The sequence below is a fragment of the Protomyctophum bolini genome (assembly GCF_963924005.1).
Source record: "Protomyctophum bolini genome assembly, chromosome: 19".
Classification (NCBI taxonomy): domain Eukaryota; kingdom Metazoa; phylum Chordata; class Actinopteri; order Myctophiformes; family Myctophidae; genus Protomyctophum; species Protomyctophum bolini.
The window spans coordinates 35,791,188-35,810,182 of record NC_137880.1 but is presented as its reverse complement, the minus strand read 5'-3'; the positions used below and the strand labels follow the sequence as shown (position 1 = coordinate 35,810,182).

General features: G+C 44.2%; 1 protein-coding gene across 2 annotated transcripts in view; it reads left to right on the top strand.

Annotated features, from left to right (window-relative positions):
* Positions 1-958: 958 nt before the first annotated feature.
* LOC308334451 (nesprin-2-like) overlaps positions 959-18,995 on the top strand; it is a 60,372-nt gene continuing 42,335 nt past the window's right edge. For both annotated transcript variants that reach the window (XM_080791207.1, XM_080791206.1), the window contains exons 1-17: positions 959-1,064; positions 1,936-2,927; positions 3,156-3,317; positions 3,766-3,916; positions 5,147-5,305; positions 6,142-6,309; positions 6,834-6,935; positions 7,409-7,612; positions 8,205-8,410; positions 9,452-9,770; positions 10,962-11,117; positions 11,731-12,072; positions 12,345-12,436; positions 13,322-13,451; positions 14,001-15,287; positions 17,357-17,521; positions 18,523-18,678. In XM_080791207.1, the coding sequence (XP_080647333.1) occupies positions 966-1,064; positions 1,936-2,927; positions 3,156-3,317; positions 3,766-3,916; positions 5,147-5,305; positions 6,142-6,309; positions 6,834-6,935; positions 7,409-7,612; positions 8,205-8,410; positions 9,452-9,770; positions 10,962-11,117; positions 11,731-12,072; positions 12,345-12,436; positions 13,322-13,451; positions 14,001-15,287; positions 17,357-17,521; positions 18,523-18,678 (4,890 nt within the window). In that variant the 5' untranslated portion in view covers positions 959-965. The remainder of the gene's footprint in view (positions 1,065-1,935; positions 2,928-3,155; positions 3,318-3,765; positions 3,917-5,146; positions 5,306-6,141; positions 6,310-6,833; positions 6,936-7,408; positions 7,613-8,204; positions 8,411-9,451; positions 9,771-10,961; positions 11,118-11,730; positions 12,073-12,344; positions 12,437-13,321; positions 13,452-14,000; positions 15,288-17,356; positions 17,522-18,522; positions 18,679-18,995) is intronic.

The window sequence follows — 18,995 nt, the reverse complement described above, 5'->3', positions numbered from 1 at the left end:
CACTGTGTGTGTTTAACCCATTCTGAACGGGAACCCATTTTGGTGTTAGCATCATGTTATGCTTTAGCTATTGAAAAATAGCAGATCTACAAGCTCATAGCGCGCCACCGAGTGGCGCGCTACGAGCTTGTAGGTCTGCTATTTTTTGAAATGAAAATGAAAAAAGTTGCATAGTCCTATGCTAACATGGAAGCGACACTAATACAAACCACATAACCTGAATCAAGTTTTTAAACAAAAACAAGACAAACGTACGACAAGACAAGACAAGACAACATGGCATGGTCATTGGTCACCCAAAACATAATAGACGTGGTAGTGCATCCACACATGGCTCCTAATAATAAATATACTGAACAACCCAGCTGCGTCGGGAATCTACAGTAGCATGCTCAGATCCAGGATTAATCTCCTTCAATCTGGAATTGCTTGGAACTGCAAGTTATTTACTAGTGCGAGGAAGGGGCCCCATGTGTCCTCAAATTTGGATACGGAGCCTCTCAGGGTACTTCTAATTTAATAAAGTGGAGTACATCTCTAATCCAGTGAAGATGGGTTGGGGGAGCAGAAGTATTTGTTATAGTTGTTGTCGGGTGGAAACTCAAAACTGGTATATCCAAAACATTTCCTTTTTTTATTTGTATTTTTAAACTATTTCAAATAGTGAAAATAGCCGATCTACAAGCACACAATGACTCGCCTCGACATTTGTATGCGACACTCGTGCGACTCGCAACAAAAATGATGCAGATCCTCTGAAAGGAATAACAAGTATAAACTTATATGGGTTAAGCAAGTCATTAGTTCTTATACTATCGTTGTGTTGTTGTTTTCTCTCAAACTTGCTTTAACAGTTTATCTACAGAATGTTAATTATTTTAAAGTAAAAGTAAAAAGATGTGTTTCTTTGCAGAATGGCATCCTATGACACCACCATTGACCTGATGGAAGCGTCAGACTGTCAGATGAAGCTGATCACAGAGCAGCTCCACCACTTCAGCAGAGAGGCCGTGGACATCTCCTCGCTGTCCTTGGCTGACTCCAAAGCAGTAAATGTCTTAAAGGTAATGTCATCATGTCAATGTGTGCAAACAGAGGGCCAAACTCAGTAGAGGTTGAGGGTGATGACATTATCCCATTCCAATATATTATTGAACGTCTGGCGTTCATCATGTGGCAGCCAAGTCTATGGCTTTTGTAATGTTTGATTAGGGTTGCCTGGTAATGTTTGTTTAGGGCACTTTAAACAAACCTAGAGTGGCAGCCAAGTCTATATGCGTTACCAGGTGCCCCTCACTTCTTTTTGAGGGGTGCTATAGCCCCTCCTATGTCCAGCTTTGAAAGTTTGTGTAAACGGAAACATTGAAGATGAAGGTGAGGACGCAAATTGTGATTGGTCAGAATGAGATGATGTATGACGATGTGTGATGAAAAGAGCGCCCCTCACTTCACACGGGTGTGTGATTTTCCACAAGGGAATATCGTTTTGTGCAATTCATTTAGGAATGAGCTGAAAGGACATTCGAGGACATAATTCAAGGGGATTCGCTATAAACAGCCACTGTGCTAGTAAACTGTTTGCGCTTCATCACTTTTGAAAGAGAAATGACCGAAGGGGAAACGCCAACGCTCGTCTGGCCGACCAGTGTGGTATAATTTCATCAGTCTGTGACTCAGTCAGTCAATCAGTCAATAGTTGAACATTGGTATTAGGCATTAGTTTAGAAACAGTTAAGTTTAGGTATTGGTTTGGTGTGGTTTAAGGTCAGTCAATGTAAGGATCAATACGCTTACGTGACCTCACCTCGCGGATGCAGAGCGTGTAGAAGTCGGCCACCAGTTCAGAAGTCATGACCTAGTTTAAAACCATTCGGAATTCCGTGAATCTGAACCTTCAAATGTACATCATGTTTTAATCCTCCATTTCTATTACAGGAAATGGATCTCAGCCTGGAGGCTGAAATGAGTAAGCTGTCTGGAAAAGCCGCTGAGGAGGAGGAGAAGGAAGGGCTGGACGCCATGACGGCTCCATCGCTCCTTGGCCCCGCCGTCCACATCCGATCCCGTCGTCTCCGTCAGCTCAGGGAGCATCTGAAGGAGGTGGAGTCGGCTGTCCATGCCCTGGACCGCTTCCTGGTCAGCCTGAGGCAGGGCCAGGCCGAGATCCATGCTCTGAGGCAGGGCCAGGCTGAGATCCATGCTCTCAGGGAGTCCCGCAGCGGGCAGGGAGACGAGGCTGTCCAGGGGAGTCTCTCCTGGCAGGCTGCAGCCCGGCAGAGATTCCAGGCGGCTGCGGAGGAGGATGCTGTCAGAGTGGACGGCGTGCTGAAGGCCACAGGGATGACGTTGACCGTGGACGGCAGCGCGGTGACGTGCGAGGACGTGGTGGCGTCGTTGGTCCAGAGACTGGACGGGGCGGACAGAGCCGAGCCGAGCGGGAGCAGAGAGGACCGGAGTAAAGAGCTGTGTGTGTCGGGAAGGTCGCAGGGTGTGGGGTCGACGGTCAAGTCGAAGGGGTTGATCCAGAAGGAGAGCGCTCTTGGAGAGACTGAAGTTAAGTTAGGTTGTAGCGGGCAGGAAGAGACCCCACGTTCTCACAGTGGGATGGAACTGGGTTGGGGTTTGGAGCCCGAGAGGTGCAAGTCGAGCGAACGGCGCGAGGAGTCGGAGGAATCGAGGGCAGAGGAAGTGCAGAGTCAGGAAGCAGAACGTAAGGGAGGGAGACGGCGGGCCCAGGACCACAGCCCGGCGGGGTCCAAAGACCACAGGCGGAGGAGAAGAAGGAGCAGCCAGGGGAAGAAAGAGGGAGACGAGACGAAGAGTACCGTTCAGAGGAGGTTTGCCTTCCTACGGCTGCTGAGGGAGATCCAGGGAGCAGCGGAGGAGCTGGGCTTAAAGGAACCAACGCGCCATGCAGTCCAGCAGAGGTAACACACCTGAGATAAATGATTGATACATACTACGTATATAACCAAATAAATAATACTATACTATAGATAAATAATACTAGGTACATACTGTAATAGATAAATAATACATAATGTGTTTTATCTTCTTTACAATAAAAACTAAACATACTATACAATCACACCAGGAGTTAAATAATATGAACTGTTCATCTAATCGCTCTTGTCTTGTCTTGTCTTGTCTTGCAGGATGCGAGCCTTGACGGAGCTGGAGAGCCGTCTGGCCGGACAGCGCTCTGAACTAGTGAACCTTCTGGTCGCGTCGTCACAGTCAGCTGGCCCTGCTGACGTCTCACGCATGAATGAGATGGAGGCGCTCTTTGAAGAAACCCAGACAGTGGTGGTGGAAAGGTAATTGACACGTTATATTGTGTGTGTGTGTGTGTGTGTGTGTGTGTGTGCATCAACAGCATTATATTTTCTTTTTCAATCTCGGATGTTTTATTACCATATCATGCATGTTGTATTTTATGATTTTTTTTATCACATTGTGACGTATATTTTGTGCGTTTTTGGTCTGCCTTGTGTGTTTGTGTGTGTGTATGCTTGCGTGCGTGCGTGCCTGGTTCGTGTGTGCGTGCCTGCCTGCGTGCGTGCGTGCCTGGTTCGTGTGTGCGTGCGTGCGTGCGTGCGTGCCTGGTTCGTGTGTGTGTGCGTGCGTGCGTGCGTGCCTGGTTGGTGTGTGCGTGCGTGCCTGGTTGGTGCGTGCGTGCGTGCCTGGTTCGTGTGTGCGTGCGTGCGTGCCTGGTTTGTGCGTGCGTGTGTGCCTGGTTGGTGCGCGGTGGTGATTGCCACACAGGTTGGATCAGTGTCGTGTCCTTGCAGAGCTGCTGAAGAGGTTCCAGGCGGTCGGCAGTGAGCTGAGCTCCACACTGCAGAGAGCAGAGAGAACCATCAGCGAGCAGGCCTCCTACATGGGCAAGGACAACCTGCAGAGACTCCATGACAAGGCATCTGTTCCCTTCTCACCACCTAACACCTCTCTACTGAGTATAGTTGACTGGGGTCGAGAATGTTTTATTCTGTTATCGATGGATACGATTTTGTCCACAATTCCATGCTGTGTTGGTACCATATTTAACAGACAAACGATCAAAATCTAAATAATTCTTCTACATTCTCTAATTGTATAGACTTCTCATGTAAATTAAGTAATGCAAATGTTTTACAATAATTTAACTCTTGAGAGTGTAAAATGAAACCAAATGGACCCATAAGGGGTCCCTTTGGTTTCATTTTTCACTCAAGAGTTGAAGATCAATAAGGGTCCTCCATTTGGTTTGTTTGTGTGATTGATCAGGTCCAGGACACCAAGGCAGAGCTGAACGTTCTCCTCTGTTTGTGTGGTTGATCAGGTCCAGGACACCAAGGCAGAGCTGAACGTTCTCCTCTGTTTGTGTGGTTGATCAGGTCCAGGACACCAAGGCAGAGCTGAACGTTCTCCTCTGTTTGTGTGGTTGATCAGGTCCAGGACACCAAGGCAGAGCTGAACGTTCTCCTCTGTCTGTGTGGTTGATCAGGTCCAGGACACCAAGGCAGAGCTGAACGTTCTCCTCTGTTTGTGTGGTTGATCAGGTCCAGGACACCAAGGCAGAGCTGAACGTTCTCCTCTGTTTGTGTGATTGATCAGGTCCAGGACACCAAGGCAGAGCTGAACGTTCTCCTCTGTTTGTGTGGTTGATCAGGTCCAGGACACCAAGGCAGAGCTGAACGTTCTCCTCTGTTTGTGTGGTTGATCAGGTCCAGGACACCAAGGCAGAGCTGAACGTTCTCCTCTGTTTGTGTGATTGATCAGGTCCAGGACACCAAGGCAGAGCTGAACGTTCTCCTCTGTTTGTGTGATTGATCAGGTCCAGGACACCAAGGCAGAGCTGAACGTTCTCCTCTGTTTGTGTGGTTGATCAGGTCCAGGACACCAGGGCAGAGCTGAACGTTCTCCTCTGTTTGTGTGATTGATCAGGTCCAGGACACCAAGGCAGAGCTGAACGTTCTCCTCTGTTTGTGTGATTGATCAGGTCCAGGACACCAAGGCAGAGCTGAACGTTCTCCTCTGTTTGTGTGGTTGATCAGGTCCAGGACACCAAGGCAGAGCTGAACGTTCTCTTCTGTTTGTGTGGTTGATCAGGTCCAGGACACCAAGGCAGAGCTGAACGTTCTCCTCTGTTTGTGTGATTGATCAGGTCCAGGACACCAAGGCAGAGCTGAACGTTCTCGGGGGCAGAATAGAAGACGTCCGTGTCATCTGTAGACAGCTGCAGGTTCATCTGAAACAGATTCCAGAATGCTCCGTCGTCACGTTCGAGGGGGAGGCGGATACCCTCATGGATCGCTGGCTGGATGTAATTATGATCTTACATCACCCTGAACCCATTTCAAACCCGAGGCCCATTCTAAATAATGGCTAAATCATCAAACGTTCTTCTGAAAAACATACAGTATGTTGCTATATATGAAGGACCCCCAAAATTATATGTACTCTATTTGGCCACGGACAAAATATTTCAATTCAGGGATCCCCAGAAGCAAAGATTTGAGTGATTTGCACACACATTTTCAAGATCTTTCATATCTTGTATATCTGCTATCTTTGAATAGCCAACGTATAAAAGTGGTTCCACAGATGCTTTCCTAGTTTGAATGGGTTAACTGTACCCGAGTGTCTTTGAATTCAGATGGTATGAATTATTCTATCATCGCAGGTCACACAGAGAACAGTATGAATTCTTCTGTTATCGCAGGTCACAGAGAACAGTATGAATTCTTCTATTATCGCAGGTCACACAGAGAACAGTATGAATTCTTCTGTTATCGCAGGTCACAGAGAACAGTATGAATTCTTCTATTATCGCAGGTCACACAGAGAACAGTATGAATTCTTCTATAATTATAATAAATAATATCTCATATTATCTCAGGTCACAGAGAGAACATTATTAATTATTTTATAATAATAATAATAAATAATATCTCATATTATCTCAGGTCACAGAGAGAACAGTATGAATTATTCTATAATAATAATAAATAATATCTCATATTATCTCAGGTCACAGAGAGAACATTATGAATTCTTCTATAATAATAATAAATAATATCTCATATTATCTCAGGTCACAGAGACAACATTATGAATTCTTCTATAATAATAATAAATAATATCTCATAATTATCTCAGGTCACAGAGAGAACAGACTCCCATCTAGACAATCTCCACAGAGGCCTGGCACTGTGGGAGGGGCTACTGCAACTGGGGAGGGACCTGGAGAGCTGGGCCGCCAATAAGATGGAAGCGTTTGCTCGGACTCCGCCCTTTCAGAATGACGAGGAAGTCGTAGCCTTACAGGTAAACGGATATGAGTACAGTATGAGTTCTGAGGACTGCAGGACGCCTGGTCCGACCTCGCCTGCACGATAATTCTTGTTTCTCTGATCGCTAAGGGCCATTTCCATTGGACTTTGCCAATGTGATGCATCATCATTTTCATAAGAACACATGAATTCCTCTAGTCTAACTCAACGGTTCCCAGGGGTGCTAACCCCTCCTATATACAGCTTTTGTCCCCACACGTCTCAATATTTGCCATTGACAATGAAAGGAGAAAGTAGGTCTGCCGAATATGATGTAAATTTGTGACAAGAGCGCCCCTCACTTCACACGGGTGTGATTTAAAAAATGGAAAACAATCAATCGATTGTGTTCCAGCTTGAATCAATACCTAGTATACTTTTTTCCCATTAATTTGTTTAATATTAATGTTATTTTATCATTAAAATCTTATTTTTTCTGCCAATTATTTGGAGGCCCACATGCAATCTCCTCACACAGGTTGTAAATGGCTGCTCTAACTACATGCATTCTGTTGTCAGAATGAGATGCTGGCCCAAGAGGAGAGTGTAGAGAGATTCCACCGCAGAGCTGCTGAGATCCAGTCACTGCTTCTGAGCACGGAGCCCCCCCTCGAACTACAGGTAAATGGATGTCTTATACATCAGCATTTTCCCTGAATATTGTAACAATGATGTCAATGATTTTGAACAAAAAAAGGTTTTGATGTGCACTTCTTTAATTGAACATTATTTCTGTGACACCTGTAGCTGTGACATGTGACATGTTACATGCTAATTTATCAATGATTAGACAGATTGGTGGACGATCATTTTATTCATTCTTGCACCACATGATGATGTGGTGTTGTGCATTAATTTCAATCATTTTCAAGTGGATTGAATTTTCCGCTTGTGGACAAAAAGCTTCTACAATGAAAGTAAAGCCATAGATCCAGATTGCTCGATCTGCTCGTGTGTTGGTTCTGACCCAGGTGGTTGAGAGCCAGAAGTGTGTGTGGTTCTGATCTCGTGTGTTGGTTTGGTTCTGATCCAGGTGGTGGAGAGCCAGATGTGTGTGTGGTTCTGATCTCGTGTGTGGTTTGGTTCTGATCCAGGTGGTGGAGAGCCAGATGAAGAAGAGGATGGAGGAGGTGAAGGACCTGTTCTGTGAAGCGGAGGATGTTTACAGGCAGCTGGCAGCGGCGAAGGATCAGGTCCTGAGCCGGATGTCTGAGGTCCACCTCACTCTGCAGCACATCCACCGCTCACTGGTCAGCCTGAGGGCCTCGGACCTCCTGACCGCTCACTCACACATTACAGTAAGGAGTGTCACAGTTAACCCATTTAGATCTGACGTCGAAATTTAAAGAAATATCTTTCGTTCACGATTTCGTTCATTTTTTAAACAGAAAAAAAAAAACTACAGGTTCATACTCGGTGCCGCGCTATGAGCTTGTAGATCTATTTGTCAATAGCTAAATTATAACATAATGCTTAAAACACCAAAAGGGGTTCAGTTTTGGAGGAAGACATTAGTAGTGAGAATAGCTGTACTATATAAGCTCACGACCCGTCGCAATGCTTGTAGTTTGGCTATTTTCAGTATTTCTGTATGTCACAAGTGTAAAATAGGTTCTAAGTTAAATCACACTGATTCTTTTAAATATAAACAATGAAATAAATGATAAGAAAACGTGCTTCTCGACTATTCGATTTATCGTCAATAAAAAAAATCATCAATAGAATGATTGTTAAAAAAAATAATCAAGACATGTAGCCCTGAAGTATAAAGTATCATAACTTTATGTCCTTTGTGCATTCGCTGAAAATGACTGTACATTTCTTATGTATACAGTACATACAGTTCCTCCCCATAAGGTCCCATTTAAATAACGTTCTCTCCGAATGCAGGATCTGTGTGCCCAGATGGAGAGGCAGGAGGTGGAGGCTGAAGGCCTTCTGGAGGACCTGGGTGTCATGGCTCGCCTGGCGGGCCCAGAAAGCCTCCAACATCTGGCCGAGGAAGGCCTGCGGCTGCAGGAGAGAGTCAGCGTCACCCGGCAGCTCCTGTCTCAGACAGAGACGAGGATAGACAGGGATATGGAGGCCCTCAAAAGGTAATGTTAAGAGTATATATGATGTATATGATGATGGTTAAAGCTGCTATAAGCAATAATATTTCAAAACTTTCAATCAGGAAGTAGACAGGCAAATCGACCAATGACAAAGCTTCTAGGAACAACATTCTTTGGGAGCGTTCTACCCATTGCTACCCAAAACGAAAAAAATAAAAAGTCATTAAAATGTTGACATATTATTGCTTATAGCAATTAAGTGTCTGCCTTCAAAACAATCGTGTTATGTATCCATAAATACATAACCTATACTAATCTATCAGTCCTGTATCAATGCATTGTTGTTCAAATATGATATTATGCAAACTATATAGAACTATAATATAAGAAACTGAAGTACTGTATGTTAACTTTTTGATTTTTATTATTGTGAGAAGTTGAGAACGATGGCTTCCGTTTTCGCATTGCAACTTTTCAGGACTAGAAAGCCTGTGTTTTCTATTAGCTTGGATTCCCTGTCAATGATGTCACTGGTGGACGGGTTTCTGAACTGCCCACAGCCCTCCTATGAGACACAGACTGAGTAGAAAGAAATTGTGCCATTTTATCATGATTATTAGTGAGGACCTATTATATGACGATATAGGTTGAAAAGTGGTGAAGTGGTCCTTTTAAAAAAGGATGACTGGATATGAATCCCTGGACAACCATGTCAGTGTCAACATCATCAACATGTATTATTGTTTATAGTAGCAGATGTTAAGATCCTTTTCCAACAGTCATGTTAACTTAACCCATTCTGAACGGGAACCCATTCTGGTGTTAGCATCATGTTATGCTTTAGCTATTGAAAAATAGCAGATCTACAAGCTCATAGCGCGCCACCGAGTGGCGCGCTACGAGCTTGTAGGTCTGCTATTTTTTGAAAAATCGAAGAGCGACTGACATTTTTTTAAATCTGATCTCAGGTCAGATTGGGTTAATCAGACCCAGTGTGTGTCCAGTGAAATAACCTTGTATGAATCTGATCTCAGGTCAGAATGGGTTAAAAGACAAAACCTGTTTCTCGTTCATTTGGTTCAGTGCATTTCAAGCTGAGCCCGAGCTGGCGTCCTCCTACCTGTCTCAAAGACGAGACGCCCACGACGAGATGGAGCGTCTACGGCAGCAGACAGCCCAGCTCCCCGCCGCGTTCCCCTGGCCTGGGCTCGGGGAGCGCAGACGGGCCAGCCGTCGGGCCCAGGAACTGCTGGACGAGACCGGATCCCTTGGATCGGCTCTCACTGCTCTGTCCGAACAGGGGAAGGAACTCGCACAGCGAACCAACGCCAACCCGACGTGGGAGGATGCCTCCTGGGATGCACTGAAGACTGGTCAGTCTACGCTGGAGACACAACTCCATGTGAGTCATTTCACCTGATTGGAATTGGATAATTGGAGAAGTTTGCTGAGTTTTTGTAACAACATACACTGTGACAACTGACAAGTACCCCTCACCTTATCTTACATGGACAGCAATGAGTATAAAAGAAAAGGGTAAATGCCTTGTGTAGGTGGCAGCAGCGCTTATGTAGCCTAATGTACTATAATAATAATAATAATAATAATAAAACTTTATTTGTATAGCACCTTTCATGACATGAAATGCAGCTCAAAGTGCTTTACAGAAAAATGGAGGATAAAAGAAAAGCAAGGCAACAACATTAAAAACAAGCAGTAATGCAATACAGTGAGGACATGAATAACAAAAATAAAAAAATAAAAGATCAATTAAAAGCAATGTTGTAGAAGTGGGTCTTGAGCTGAGCTTTAAAAATGTCTACAGAGGCTGCCTGTCGAAGGTACAGTGCAGGAGCTTGTTCCATGCTTCCCCGTATTTTTTATTTGCCATCTTTTTTGGCAAAGCGAGCAGGCCAGCAGTGGAAGACCTTAGGGGGCGGTTTGGGACATATTTAGGCAGGCAGTCATGTAGGTAGGAAGGTGCGAGACCATTGAGAGCTTTATAGACAAGTAAAATAATTTTAAAATCAATCCTAATCCTATAAAACATGTAACCATCCCGTGGTGTGCTCTGCCTGCATGCCTCTGGGCTGCCTGCCAGCCTGTCTGTCACCTCCATGTGTTAGTAGAAAGCAGGCAGTGAGCGACGGCCACAACCCCGTCGTGGTCTGGAAGCATCATTCAAAACCCTGATAGGGTTGCGTGAAGGGGGGGGGGTGCTATACCTGGTTCTTCTTCTTGTATGTGGGTGACTGGTCTATTTGGCAGCCCGTTACCTATATAGCGTTTTCATAAAGTGTGCGTTCTCGTGTAAAGGGTCAATAACAAAATGAGAACCTTGACAAACGTCCCATTTGGCCAATGTGGCATCTACTGTACTTATGTCTGTGGTATACTGTACATCTGCTCCAGGTTACCCTTGTGTGTATGTTTACTATCTGGATTTGACCTGACCTAATTATTCTTTACTGCTTCACCTATTGGTGCTTCTCTAAAGTAACCTTTAGCTCTGGAAAGGTGCTAAACAAGTGCAAAATATGTTTTTTCACCATGGTACCTACTGTATAGGCCTAATTGGTGCGTTGTCCAACAGGGCGTGTGTTTGACACTTGAGCAAGGCATGTGTGAAGAAGAAGGCTGTGGCCGGTTGTTACAGGACTGCTACGGCGTTGTAACGTCTCTGCAGGAGAGGACGTCCATGTTGGACACGCAGCAACAAGGCTCCGCTGGAGATGCAGAGCCTTTGGAGGTGAGGTGTTTGTCCTAGAGAGTTAATACAGTCACTGAAGGGGGACATTAATTATGTTTTATTTTATTTATATAAACACATAAAACACATAGGCCTACATTGAGACGATATATATACCAGATTTTGTCAGTATTAACGTCAATGTTAATATCTCATTTCGTTTTACTATTATTTTATTTCCAATGGGACACTATTTATTTATCTATATTTATATTGAATTGAATTTGAAATTAAATTAAATTCAAATTCATATCTCTATGTTCCCTATGTTTCTATGTCAGTGGTTTTCAAACATTTTCATGTCAAGGACCCCAGAAATTATATGTAATTGGCTACCGACCCCCATCTGAAAATTACGTTCTTCCAGGGAGCCCCCAGAAGCAAAGTTTTGAGTTAAAAACGTTCGCTCTGAAAGAATATATATTCAAAGCTTTGCACGACATTTTCACGATTTTTCAAGTGCCGTGCTATGAGCTTGTAGATCTGCTATTTTTCAATAGCTAAAGTATAACAATAATGCTTAAAACACCAAAAGGTGTTCCCGTCCAGAATTGGTTAATCCCATCCAATAGAAGATATTAAAACTACAGTTTTTTACATCTCTCTTTTGCAGGCTTTGCTCAGAGAAATGGCAAACGCAGAGAAGGACTTTCTTCATCTCGTTTCTCTGAAGGACTCTCTCCTGCTGGCAAGTTCAACAACAGCTGAAGCCCAAGCCACCATCTCCATGCAAGTCAGTGCCCTTCGGGCCCAGAAGGGGGTGCTGGAGAGCAGCATTAAAGAAACGTTGGCGCGGGTTCAGGAGAACATGGCCCCAGGAGGAGGAGGAGACCAGCCAAGTAGAGATAAGACATCCTGCTTACAAGACTTGGCTGACAGTTTGGAAAAACTGTCCGAAAATGATGCCACGACTGGTGACTTCGACAGACTGAAACAGCAGTGGGATATGATACAGGTAAACCTGTTTCTACTGTATCACCACCGCTCTGACCACTCTGGCGTGTTAACCCAATAAACTGTTCAACAAATCAAAGACAAGAGAGTCTCAGTCGGAAATAAGAATCACTCCGAAAATCTAATAAAACCGTTCTTGTTCATGTCTCACGAGATGACATACAGTATGGGGTTTCGGCTATTATATATCCAGCCTCACACACTGATGAAAAACAGTTTGATTATAGTATAATAAGAGTAAATGCCAAACTGAGAAAATCTTTTCTTTCCCAGGACTATGACGGCAACTTGAAGGAGCTCTCTCACCCGCGAACCCCAGGAGGGTCGACGGTCTCAGAAGAAACGCTTCCTGCAGAACATGACAGGTACAGTGAAGTACATTAAGTAATGCTCCTTCATCTTCCACCTCGCTTCATACATGTGTCAGTGTTCCCACGGTCGTGAAATACCTGGAAATATTTTTTTTCTGTCCTGGAAAAGGTTTGGGTCCTGTAAAAATAGACGACTATGCATTGTTTTTGGCTAAAACGTTTTCCAAAACATGTATAACTTAATTTACACGAAATATGTAACATACAGTAAGTCGTTATTCGACAAACGGCCAGCGTGATTGCAGCCTAATGTGTACTAGTGCGTAAAGTTTGGGAAATTCATTGGTAAAAGTGTGTGGTAACCCTGATGTTTGGTCATCCCCATAACAATAGCTGCATAGAAAAGGCCTTGTTTGTTGGATGCAATTGTTTTCAAATTGTCTTAATGTCTTTCCCCACTGTACGAATACTGGACAACTCACCCCGGCGTTTGCCCGTTTTTCCTCACGGAATTTTCACCAGTGAGGGGGATAACTTTGTAATAATATGCTATTTGCTGTTTGTATTATTTTTGGAAAAATATAAAAAGATACTCCTGTGGAAAGGCTATATTATTTTACTTATATTGATCCTATAAACAATTTAGTATATGTAAGGTTTTGCCCCCTCAAATGGTACCTCGTCAGATAATCCCCACATATCCTACAACAACTTCTGTGAACAGACTTCACTGTAGTAGCTTTTCATAAATTATATTTGTACTTTGGCTGTTCTGCTGTCATGAAAGTTTATAGTTAGAGAAATTCAAAGTCCAGCCGTCTGCTGTCCAGCCTCTCCCACCCCTCACTGGGGAAAATTCTGGGAGGAAAACAGAAACGGGGTGAGTTGTCTTGTTAACCACTGTACCCACCGTTCCATCCTGTCTCACATGGTGTCCAGCATCCTCTCCTGCATTCTTCAGAAGAAGCAAGAGACTGCCGAGCGCGTAGGCAACAGAGTTAGAGAAGCTCTCAGCCAGCTGGACCAATGGAACCAAAGGGTGAAATCCAGCACATCCAAGCCCACACAGGTGAGACTCACTCACCCAGCCATCCATCTGTTCATCCATCTGCTCACTCACCCAGCCATCCATCTGTTCATCCATCTATTTTAAGGACTTCAGATTTAGAGTTAAGGTTAGCTTGTATTATTGCTGAATGTTTGCCCCCAGTATAACCCATTCTGACCTGAGATCAGATTCATACGAGGTTTCCACTGGACACACACTGGTCTGATGAACCCATTCTGACCTGAGATCAGATTCTAAAAATGTCAGTCGTTCTTCGATTTTTCAAAAATAGCAGACCTACAAGCTCGTAGCGCGCCACTCGGTGGCGCGCTATGAGCTTGTAGATCTGCTATTTTTAAATAGCTAAAGCATAACATGATGCTAACACCAAAAGGGGTTCCCGGTCAGAATGGGATAAGGATGCTCCTGTTCATAATGATTTAACATGATCTATGAACGTTATGTAGAAACTTGAAAGTTAAATGTCACAATGTCACAACTGTGAACTTTCAGTTTGTAGCATTTTTCTCGGAGTCACCCTGGTGACCCTGCATGTGTTCTCCATCACAGGCAGACCTTGACGAGGGACTGCAGCTTCAACAAGCCGTGCAGTGGGTGACCGCACACCGAGAGTTCCTCGTCAACTGTCTGGGGAAGAAACGCACAAAGAAATTGCAGAAAAGTGCCTCCGATGCTCTCTGTGAAAGTGCTGATGTCACATCCTGTGTGGTGAACCAAGAGGCTGACAGTGGCGTGGAGACCGTGCTGAACGCTCAGCCTGCCCGTGTACCTGTCTCTGCAGATGTTGACAGTGGCGTGGAGCCGGTTCTGAAAGCCCAGCCCGCCTGTGTACCTGTCTCTGTAGATGTTGACAGTGGCGTGGAGCCGGTTCTGAAAGCCCAGCCCGCCTGTGTACCTGTCTCTGCAGATGTTGACAGTGGCGTGGAGCCGGTTCTGAAAGCTCAGCCCGCCTGTGCACCTGTCTCTGCAGATGTTGAGCTTACAGACATGTCAGAGTTTGAGACCAGAACAAATGTAGCTACCCATTCTTCTCATCCGGGAGATAAATGCAGCGACGATGACTCCAAAACAATAGTGTTGGATGCGCCTCAGTGTCAGCCACAGGAGGTTGAGCACAGTGAGAGCTGCAGAGAGCGCTCGGAGAAAGAATCCACGCATAGTTTGTCAAATAAAAGTAGGAGTGCTACAACAACGGACGGTGAATCGAACAAAGCGGTGCAGGAAAACCTCGAGTCAAATATTCCAGAGTCAAAGGAGTCTCGATTAATGGAAATAACTTTTACAGGGTCCCAACAACTACACAAATGCACAGACGTGAAAAGCCATTTCTGCAAAAGTCCCGAGTCTGCAGGCAGTGACGAATTGATTATTCACAAATCAGTTTGTGTGACTGCATCTGACACGGATCCTGCTGGATCGGTACATGCAATAACCTGTCCAGGTATCACAGCAGGTGAAGCAATGACTGACTTGTGTCACGTAAAAGACGAGCAGGCAGAGAGCTCAGTCATGTGTGCTGTGGATGGCCCTGCAGGGCAAACGGTGCTCAAGGGGGATGCCTTAATGCAAACACAGCTCCTGAGTACTCGCAGTACGAGTGTAGCTGCCGCGCAGCAGGACATGGCTACTGACACCTTACAAACGGAGAGCATTCATATCGTAGGCGGAGGAATGGAAGACAAGGCATATGCAGACAATAACACCGAAAGCATAGACGCTGCAAACAACCACACGCCAGGAGAAACTCAGGACAACCGCAAGTTTCAAGAAGCTGGAGGGGAGTCGGAATTGCATGCAGCGCTGGAGGTAGCATCCACTGAGGGAACACGGGGAGAGGTAAAATATTCTTCTTTTTGATCAAAGAATATCTTTTAGTTGCTCTTCTTTATTCTTTGAAGGTCCACTCCGTATTCTCTTTCACCTTAAAGGGACACTTCACCCTTTTTGCAAAAAAATATATGTTAATGACGTTTAGAAGTTTTAGAACACTTTCCTGGGGGTCTTTATGTGTGTAATATGTGGTTTTAGATATTTTAGATTGTAGCAGTGAGCCTGTTGTCTCTGATGTCATGGACACTGGGCTCACTTCCTTCCTGGACTACATGTTGTCTCAGTAAGACAGCTCTCCCCCCTATCAACAAGGATGAGCAGTGCACCAAAGAATTATGGGAATTGTAGTCCAGGAAGGTAGTGAGACCAGTGTCCATGACATCAGAGACAACAGGCTCACTGCTACAATCTAAAATATCTAAAACCACATATTACACACATAAATACCCCCAGGAAAGTGATCTAAAGCTTCTAAACGTCATTAACATATATTTTTTTGCAAAAAGGGTGAAGTGTCCCTTTAATGCACAAAACGTATACATGCACACATACAAACCTCTTTTTTTTTAGTAAAAGCAAATCTGTGATATTACAGGTTTAGAGAGGCGTTTTACTGAAAAGTGTGCTTGACTGATGCTGGGAGACAGAGAGAGCTTATTGTCCTTACTAGCATGAATCACACCTGTACACCTGGTCTTCTCTTTTACATAGACATTTACCTTTCAGCCTTCTGCCTGAGGCCGGAGGGAGTTTGTGTAGAGTAGAGTGAAACATTTGTAGGTGGATCCTTCTGCCTGCTGTAAAGAGATCCTGACATTTTGACCAACGAACTTGAGATGCTTTAAAAAAAGAAAATCATCACATCCACATGCCATCATTAAATCTGCAAAGTTCTACATTAAATTGAGCTGCAATGATATAAGGTTATCAGTTATCAATAAATGATGGAATTTTATCTAATCTGAAATTGTCGAACAAAAATGCCTAATAAAAACAGTATTAAAAAAAAAAAAATGATGGAATTTACCCCAAAACTTTACACACTAGATAAAAAAGAGTACTGTTTCTGTTGTGACATTTTCTATTGTCGGTAGTCTTTCATTAACTTGCTTTTGACATGGCATGTAACATTACATGAGCTCTGAATTCCAGCCTAAACATCTACCGTATATTATACAAACATAATCTATTTAAAAACTGAAAGTACACCAACACTATTGGATGCTTTGAACTGCAGCGACATTGATTTCTGTTAACCCATTCTGAACGGGAACCCGTTTTGGTGTTAGCATCGTGTTGTGCTTTAGCTATTGAAAAATAGCAGATCTACAAGCTCATAGCGCGCCACCGAGTGGCGCGCTACGAGCTTGTAGGTCTGACATTTTTAGAATCTGATCTCAGGTCAGAATGGGTTAATCAGACCAGTGTGTGTCCAGTGGGAAACCTCGTATGAATCTGATCTCAGGTCAGAATGTTTGCCACAGGAATGTCTGGTGACGAGTGAATGTAAATGTTTGTTTTTACAGATACTTTCTCATGACGTCACATTCCCAACACATCAGTCACCTGCCAGTGGCAGAGTCCACCTCCCACAATACGTTCCCTGTCTGCCTCCGCCCAGCTCTAAAGGCACGCCTTGGGTGCTACAGGACTTGCAACGTTTTTATAAGGCGCACATCCCCAATTACCTATGTATCGATGTGACGGTTGACCTGATATTTCAGGTGTTTGTACCCACACATAACCTAAAACAAACACACTAATAAATCAGTCATAATATTCTGAAGAATTGGCAGAGAGTGTGTGTTTTTTTTTTCCGGGCCTTTCGCCCTCAGGGGCAGACAGCTCCCTCCCAGCTCCGGCACATTCCTGTGTTTAATAGCTACACTGAGTCGCCGGGCGGCTGCAGTCTGCTGCTCACCAGCGTTCACTGAGACCAAGGAGAGAGACAGGACAGGAAGCCTTGTTGTTATCTTGTGCCAAACATGGGAAAGAAACTATGCACAAAAAAAAAAGAAAAAAAGATGTAACCACCACCCTTCTTTTTTCGACCGCGTTTATCCTCGTTCCTGCAGAAGCGAGAAGGAGTAGTCGAAGCCGAGGGCAGGGTGGCTGCTGCCGGGACGATGTCTGACTCGGGGGCTGGAGGGGGGAGCGCAGGTGGATCAACGGAGTCCTCCATCATGCAGGGCATCCTGTCTGAAATCCAGGCGCTGGTGGAGAAAAGCGACATCACAAACGTGAGTATTATTGCATCACGGTGGCTTTTAAGAGCAGGTTAGGCTTCTTAGAATTGAATAGAAGGTTTGTTCCCCGAGCGCTGACTGACTCACGGGCTGTGTCAGAGCATGTTAAACATGTTGTCTTTGCACCTTTTTCACAAAGTTTGAATTATTTGCTTCAGCAGTTCAATAGAGTACCTCCAGAGAGAGGGAGAGAGAGAGACACAGAGGCTTGACAATAGAATTATTGTATCAAACAGTATTTCAGTCACTACTACAGTATGTTGACGCCGTGCACTCGGTACAATAGATTATTGCTGATACGTTTTACTCTCAAATATAAACACTCACAGTTCCTTTAGTTTGTATTTGTTTCCATAAATGGATATTTCATCCACCATTTATAACTGCATGGATTAGTGAATAGATAAGACTTGGGTAGTTAAATGTGATGTTGCCCTGGTGATGTGATGCTGTGTTCCCAAGATGCCACTGACAGGCAGAGGAAGGGGCATTTCCTGTTGGGGTATCGGGTCATTACCAGACCCTTTGTATACTGTACTGTGTATACAGTAATATACACAGACTACCAGCAAAGCATATCTTGACTGCACACAAACATATATCATATGTTTGCGTACATGCGTGCATGTGAATGCAAGGGATAAGGGATACCCAATGATAAGGTCATTTCGCTCCCGATCCAATTCGACGATACCGATTTTTCCCGATCTGATATTTACATTTTTATTGAACACTTATGCCATATCACAATAGTACAATATCCAAAATCACAGACAATATCCAGTCTAATTTAGTAATTATATCATGATATAGATATATTGATACTAGGGATGTTCCGATCATGTTTTTTTTTATCCCCGATCCAATTTGAAAATGAGGTGATCGGCCCCGATTTCCGATCACGATCGGTTGTCGATCGTGGACAACCCTAATAAGAGATACTGCTTTCTTCCCCCTTTATTTCCATATTATTATTGTTGCATATTATTTTCCAGAGGGCAGAGCACATGGATGGAACGTGGCACCTGGAGTGTTCTCCTAGAGAAGCAGAGATTCAGCTGGAGAGGGCTGTGATGAGGGTGATGAGGTGTCGCTATCAGCCGGCCCAGCTCAGTGTCACTGCCATGAACACACAACTGGAGGAGGCAGAGGTGAGCATTGGCCAACTGGAAGGGTCACTTCTCCCCTTTTGCACCCAGAGATTATTTTAATGATGTTTAGGACACAATAAACACTTTCCTGGGTTTTTTTTTATGTATGTAATTATGTTTTTTTGTTTGTTGACATTTTAGTAATGATGCCATGTTCATGTTAGTCCTGTTAGTAAAAAACCTGTCATGAAAATGGCTGATATGGTTCCCGTTTCGCATTTGAGTAAATGGTGCGCTGTGATTGACAGCCTACACCTAAACCTAACCCTAACCTTAACCTCAGTAAAACTATACCTAAACCTAACCCTAACCCTAAC